Source organism: Portunus trituberculatus, chromosome 1 (assembly GCF_017591435.1).
Source record: "Portunus trituberculatus isolate SZX2019 chromosome 1, ASM1759143v1, whole genome shotgun sequence".
NCBI lineage: Eukaryota > Metazoa > Arthropoda > Malacostraca > Decapoda > Portunidae > Portunus > Portunus trituberculatus.
The window spans coordinates 3,912,748-3,920,247 of record NC_059255.1 but is presented as its reverse complement, the minus strand read 5'-3'; the positions used below and the strand labels follow the sequence as shown (position 1 = coordinate 3,920,247).

Here is a 7,500-nt window from a genome sequence, read left to right as displayed (position 1 = left end):
GAGGAAAAGTACGTTATAAGTGTGTGGATTGCATTTGGTAGGGTGTGCTGTGTGTTTGTGTGCCTGAGAAGGGGGGCGGCGCTCCCTACACAGTGCTGGCCCTCTGTGTCACTTTACTATGTGGGATGGTGACGGCCGGTGAGACAGAGGCAGTGAGAGAGAGGAAGACAGTGAGAGAGAGAGAGAGTACACCATTTCGCCCCCCAGTTTCCCTCTCTCTCTCTCCCAGTCAGTGAGGAATTTACACCACCACCACCACCATCACCACCACGCAATGCTTACCTAGTCACCACCACAGCCCTGCTCACCACACACCTCACCACAGCCAGTGACAATGGTGACCTAACAGTGAACAGTGACAGTGAGGCGACGAGAAGGAAGATAGATAGAGAGAGAGAGAGAGAGATGGTGATGAAAGGTAGGAAGGAGTGAAAGGATAATAATAACGAAGGAAGGAATCGAAGAAGTGGAGAAGTGAAAGGAAGGAGAAACAGTGGAAACAGAGAGAGAGAGACTGATAAAAGATAGATGAAGGAATGAATTGATAAAACAAGGAAGAAGAGGAATGAGAGGAAAAAAAAGTGAGAGAGAGAGAGAGAAGAAGAATTAAAAAAAGAAAACAGTAGAAGGAAGGAAAGAAACAGTGGAAAAAGAGAAAAATAAAAATAGAATGAATAATAACAAATAAACTGATAAAGAGAGAGAGAGAGAGAGAGAGAGAGAGAGACGCTAGATGACAAATAAATAAAGGAAATAAAAAGATAGAAGAAAGGAAGATAGAGAAAAGTGACGAAGAAAGGGTATACAGGACAATACATGATAACGAAGGGTAGATAGACACTGATAAAGAGGAAGAAGTGAACAAGGATTGACAAAGGTGAAGGAAAAGAGATAGAAAAAAATGATAAATGGAGAAATAGAACGATAATAGACAATAACGAAGAAGAAGAGTGAAAGAGAGAGAGAGAAAGATGATAAAAGGTAGAAAGGACAGTAGGTGATAATAAGGAAGAGAAGTGATTGATAAACGGAGGAATATATGAACGAGGATAAAAAGAGAAGAAGTGAAGGAAGAAATAGTGTGTGGAGTGATAAAGAAAGGGTGAAGAGGATAATGGATAAGGAATAACGAAGGGAAAGTGATAAAGAAAGGGAGTAAGTGAAAGTGGATAAGGAAATAAAAAAAAGGAAAATAACTTAAATAAACAAACAAAGGGAAATATTGATAACTTTCCCAAAAATATAAAGAAAAAACAACAACAACAACTTCTAACAAGAAAAACAATAAAAAAAACATAAAAAATAAAACAAACTGTGAATTTTTACGAGCCACGAGAAAATTACCTTAAAAAAAACAAAAAATCTCGAGAAAAAACAAGGAAAATAAAAGAAAAAACGAAATAAAACACTAGAGGAAAAAGGAACTTAAATTTAATACACGACTTGAAAAAAAAGAAAGAAAAACAGGAGAAAACAATTTAAACTCAATAAGAAAACTGAAAACAAAAGAAAAAACAAAAACAAGGAAAATAATGGAATAAAACGAAATCTTAAAAAAAACAAGAAAAAAACAACAAAAAAAAAAAACAAGACCAAAATTTGACGCACCACTTACAAAAAACAAAAGAAAAAAACAAAACAAAACAATAATTCCTTTATAAACCAACAAAACCCTTAAAAAAAACAAGAAAAAAACGAGAAAATTAGCAGAATAAACCAAAACAATTTATCTGCTAGGTATTTACTGTTCCCCTGGTGGCCACTTCCCTCATTACTTCAAAACAACAAGAACAAGAATAAGAAAAAACATATCCAACCTTTATAAACCACGAAAAAAAAACTCATAAAAACAAACACAAATACTCATCAGAACCTATATAGACCACGAAAAAACTCATTAAAACACAAACAATACTCATCAGAACCTTTATAAACCACGTACATTTATAAAACCACAAAAATATTCATCGAAACCTTTATAAACCACGAAAAACTCATTAAAACACAAGAAATATTCATCAAAACCTTTATAAACCACGAAAAACCTCATTAAAACAGGAAACATCTACTAAAGCCTTCACGAGCCAAGAAAAACTACAAAACTACAGGAAATTCTCATCAAAACCTTTATAAACCACGAAAAACCGATTTAAACCACTCGAAAAACCAAAATAACACACGTACCAGCTATACAGTGTCCCTCTAGCGGCCACTCTCCTCACTACTTCAAAAACAAGGCCATCACACAAATAATCTTTAAAAAAACAAGAATTAACCAAGAAAAATCGAATTAAACCACACGAAAAACCAAAATAACATACATACCAGCTGTCCACAATTCCTTAAAAACACAAATAAGAAGAATAACACAAAAAATCTTTATAAACCCAAAATAAACCAAGAAGGGCTCCATAAACCCAGAAAAATTTATTTAAACCACAAGAGAAAAACAAAATAAAACACGTACCAGCAATATAGTGTTCCTCTAGCGGCCACTGCCTTCACTACTTCAAGAAAACAAGAGAAGAAGGAAAAAAAAATACTTTAATATATATAAACCCCAAAAAACTTTAAAAAAATCGAGAAAAACTTAATTAAACCACACAAAAACCCAAAATAACAGACGTACCAGCAATACAGTGTTCCTCTAGCGGCCACTGCCTTCACTACTTCAAGAAAACAAGAGAAGAGGAAGAAAGAAACATTGAAACCTTTATAAACCTCAAAACAACTTTAAAAAATCGAGAAAAACTTAATTAAACCACACGAAAACCCAAAATAACATACGTACCAGCAATACAGTGTTCCTCTAGCGGCCACTGCCTTCACTACTTCAAGAAAACAAGAGAAGAGGAAGAAGAAACATACCCAAACTTATATAAAGCAAATAAAACCTTCAAAAAACCAAATTGACTTACGTATCAACACTCCACTGTCCTCTGGCGGTAACTTCCATCACTACTTCAAAAAAAACCAAGAGAGGGGAGGAAAGTTACTTAAACCTTTATAAACCAAGAAAAAGCTAATTAAACCACACGATAAACTCAAAAGCAACGGAAAGGAAGAAAAAGGAAGATACACAAACTTAAGAAAAAACAATAAGAAAAAACATCATAAAATCTTTGGAAAAACAAGAATAAACTAAAGAAAATAAGAAAAAACGAAGAAAAACGAAAATATTTCAAACGCAAAAAACACAAACAAGAAAAAACAAAAATCTTAAAAAAAAAAAAACAAGAAAACAAAAAAATACAAATGAAATAAGAACAACAAGAAGAAAAACAAACAAGAAAAAAACTTAAGAAATCAAAGAAAACAGAAAAAAACACCAAGAGAAACACAGCAATCACCATGGCATCAGGTCGCTACGCCATTGGTCGATTCTTTGTGACCACTCAGAGCACAGAGCAGGTGGAGCACGGGATCAAACAAGGCAGAGGCAAACACGGAGGATCTAAGAGGGTCAAGAAGTATGTGATGCCTTTATCCTACCCCGAGCCTACCATACAGGAGGAGACGTCACCAAATGAGACTGAGGTGTGTTTGGGGGGTTTTCGGGGTGTTTTATGGGGGGGTGAAGGATGTTTTAGGTGTTTTTGAGTGTTTTGGGGGTGTTTTGTGGGGTGAAGGATGGTTGTGGGTGTTTTTGAGTGTTTTGGGGGTGTTTGTGAGGATGAAGGATATTTTGGGGTGTTTTAGGGTGTTTTGAGTGTTTTGGGGTGTTTTGTGGGGATGAGGATATTTTGGGGTGTTTTAGGGTGTTTTGGGTTTTGGGGGTGTGTTTTTGGGTGAAGGATGTTTTAAGGTGTTTTAGTTGTTTTAGGTGTTTTGGTTTTAGGTTTTCAGGGGTTTTCAGGGTGTTTGTGGGGATGAGGATGTTTTGGGGTGTGTTAGGTGTTTTGAGTATTTTGGGTGTTTGGGGTGTTTTGAGGGTGAAGGATGTTTGGGGGTGTTTTGTGGGAATGAGGATGTTTTGGGGTGTTTAGGGTTTTAGGGTGTTTTGAAGGTGTTTTATGGTGTTTAGGGGTGTTTGGGGTGTTTTGGGTGTTTTGAGTGTTTTGGGTTTGGGGTGTTTAGGGTGTTTGGGATGTTGGTGGGGGTTTGTTGGGATTGTTTTGGGGTGTTTTAGGTGTTTTGGGTGTTTTAGGTGTTTTAGGTGTTTTTAGGTGTTTTTGGTGTTTATTGGGGTTATTGGGGTGTTTGGGATGTTTTGGGTGATTTTGGGTGTTTTGGGAGATTTTGGGCTTGTTTGGGTGGTGTTTTTGAGGTGTTTTTGGGGGTGTTTGTGTGGGAGGTGTTTTGGGTGTGTTTTAGGGGGTGTTTAGAGTGTTTGGGGGTCGTTTGGATGGTGTTTGTGGGTGTTTTTGAGGGTGTGTTTGGAGTAAGGGGTGTTTGGGAGGTGTTTGAGGTGCGTGTTTGGATTGGTGTGTGTTTGGATAGCGGTGTTTATTATGTAAGAGGGGAAACTGTTTGGATAATGGTGTGTATGGATAAAGGTGTGCTTGGGATATGTTTGGATAGGAGTGTGTTTGGATAGAAGTGTGTTTGGATAAGGGTGTGTTTGGATAGAAGTGTGTTTGGATAATGTTTGGATAAAGGTGTGCTTGGATACGGGTATGTTTGGGGTATGTTTGGATAAATGTGTGTTTGGATAATGGTGTGTTTGGATAATGGTGTGTTTGGATAAAGGTGTGTTTGGATACGGGTGTGTTTGGGATACGTTTGGATGTGTTTGGGATATGTTTGGATAGGAGTGTGTTTGGATAGAAGTGTGTTTGGATAGGAGTGTGTTTGGATAGAAGTGTGTTTGGATAAGGGTATATTTGGATAAGAGTATGTTTGGATAGAAGTGTGTTTGGATAGGAGTGTGTTTGAATGAGGGGAGGAGGTGTTTGGATAAGGGTGTGCTTGGATACGGCTGTGTTTGGATAAGGGTGTGTTTGGATAGGAGTGTGTATGGATAAGGGTGTGTTTGTGGTGTGTTTAGATCGGGCTGTGTTTGGATAAGACTGTGTTTGGATAGGAGTGTGTTTGGAGGTGTTTGGATAAGGGTGTGTTTAAAAGGATGTGTTTGGGATTAGTGGCGAGGGGGGTGTTTGGATGGTGTTTGGAGTATTTGGGTGTGTTTGGGTGTGTTTAGAGAATTTGAGGTATGTTTGGAGTATTTCGGGTGTGTTTGTGTGTGTTTGGAGTATTTCGGGTGTGTTTGTGTGTGTTTGGAGCGTTTCGGGTGTGTTTGGGGTGTGTTTGTGTGTCTGTTTAGATCATATAGCAATCTTATTCACATGTCACAAGGACCATTAAAACACCCTTGAAAACTTGTGCCATTTAAACAGAAGGATTTTAAAAGTGTTTTGCATTAGTTTGGAAGTGTTTGGAAATGTTACGTGTGTTTTCATAATCTTTCGTGTTTTTGGAGTGTTTGGCGGGTGTTTGGTGAGAAAAAATGATTTATAATGGATTATCTTGTTTAAATATGCTTACTTGTGTGTTTGAGTGAGTTTGAGTGTGTTTGAATGAGTTTGAGTGTGTTTGAGTGAATTTGAGTGTTTGAGTGAATTTGAATGTTTGATTGTGTTTGAGTGTTTGAGTGAGTTTGAGTGTTTGAGTGAATTTGAGTGTTTGAGTGAGTTTGAGTGTGTTTGAGTGAATTTGAGTGTTTGAGTGAGTTTGAGTGTGTTTGAGTGAGTTTGAGTGTGTTTAAGTGAGTTTGAGTGAGTTTGAGTGTGTTTCAGTGAGTTTGAGTGTGTTTGAGTGTGTTTGAGTGTGTTTGAGTGAATTGAGTGTTTGAGTGAATTTGAGTGAGTTTGAGTGTGTTTGATTGAGTTTGAGTGTGTGAGTGAGTTTGAGTGTGTTTGATTGAGTTTGAGTGAATTTGAGTGTTTGATTGTTTGAGTGTGTTTGAGTGTTTGAGTGTTTGAGTGTGTTTGATTGAGTTTGAGTGAATTTGAATGTTTGATTGTGTTTGAGTGTGTTTGAGTGTGTTTGAGTGAGTTTGAGTGTGTTTGAGTGAATTTGAGTGTGTTTAAGTGAGTTTGAGTGTGTTTGAGTGAATTTGAGTGTTTGAGTGAATTTGAGTGTTTGATTGAGTTTGTGTGTTTGAGTGTGTTTGAGTGGGTTTGAGTGAGTTTGAGTGTGTGATTGAGTTTGAGTGTTTGAGTGAGTTTGAGTGTGTTTGAGTGAGTTTGAGTGTTTGAGTGTGTTTGAGTGAGTTTGAGTGAGTTTGAGTGTGTTTGAGTGTTTGAGTGAGTTTGAGTGTTTGAGTGTGTTTGAGTGAGTTTGAGTGTGTTTGAGTGTGTTTGAGTGAGCTTGAGTGAGTTTGAGTGTTTGAGTGAGTTTGAGTGACTTTGAGTGTGTTTGAGTGTGTTTTTAATAGTTTTCCTTGATTTATTTGCGTTTTAAGACTCAATAGGGTGAAAATTTGTGTTTATCTTGGTTTATTTCGTGTTTGAAGGTGTTTTAAATGTTTTCAATGTTATTAAGTGTGTTTTTCTATGGAGTGATTTGTTTAAGGGGAGTGTTTTAGTGTTTTTTCTCGTTTTTTCTTAGTTTTGATACGAGAAAAGGTGAAAATCTGGGTTTATCTTGGTTTATTACGTGTTTGGAAGTGTTTTAAGTGTTTTGATGTGTTTAGAGATGTTTTGTTATGGTTTTAGTGATTTTTTTAAATATTTTTTGGTGTTTGTAAAGAGGAGAGGGTGAAAGGAGGGTTTGTGTTTGTTTACTTGTGTTTGGCAGTGTTTGGAAGTGTTTGGGTGAATTGGGGTGTGTTTTGGGTGTGTATTTGTGTGTGTTTTGGGTATGTTTTGAGTGTGTTTTGATGTTTTGAGTGTGTTTTGAGTGTATTTTGAGTTTTGTGTTTTGGGTAAATTGGTGTCATTTGGGTGTGTTTGAGTATGTTTTGGGGTGTGTTTTGGGGTTTTGGGTGGGGTTGGGTGTGTTTTAGGTGTGTTTTGAGTGTGTTTTGGATGTATCTTGGTGTTGGGTGTGTTTTGGGTATGTTCTCGTGTTTTGGGTGTGTTCGAGTGTGTTTTGGGTGTGTTTTGATGTTTTGAGTGTGTTTTGGGTGTATTTAGGAGCGCTTAGGGTGTGTTTAGGTGTGTCTTGGTGTTTCGGGTGTGTCTGGGGAGTGTTTTGGTGTTTTGAGTGTGTTTGGATGTTTTTAGAGTGTGTTTGTGTGTGTGTGTGTGTGTGTGTCTGTCTAATCGATGCTTGTTTTTCTTTATTTCTTCGTTTCTCTCATTTTCTTTCGTTCTCTCTCTCTCTCTCTCTCTCTCTCTCTCTCTCTCTCTCTCTCTCTCTCTCTCTCTCTCTCTCTCTCTCTTCCTTTCTTTCTCGTATCTTCGTGTGTGTGTGTGTGTGTGTGTGTGTGTGTGTGTGTGTGTGTGTGTGTGTGTGTGTGTGTGTGTGTCATGGCTGTCTATCTGTCTGTCTATCAGTTAGTCAATATTGATAAAACCACTCCAAATTTTTTTTTCCCCTAGATCTCTCTCTCTCTCT

The 7,500-nt window shown here is 37.4% G+C and overlaps 1 protein-coding gene across 8 annotated transcripts in view; it reads left to right on the top strand.

The window, feature by feature from the left end:
* LOC123509003 (5'-AMP-activated protein kinase subunit gamma-2-like) overlaps positions 1-7,500 on the top strand; it is a 120,297-nt gene that overhangs the window by 33,865 nt on the left and 78,932 nt on the right. The window contains exon 1 of one of the 8 annotated variants that reach the window (XM_045263597.1): positions 681-3,537. The exons of the other annotated variants lie outside the window; for them this stretch is intronic. Coding sequence (XP_045119532.1) covers positions 3,352-3,537 — 186 coding nt within the window. The 5' untranslated portion in view covers positions 681-3,351. Of the gene's footprint in view, positions 1-680; positions 3,538-7,500 lie in introns of those variants that run through there. 8 annotated transcript variants of the gene reach the window in all.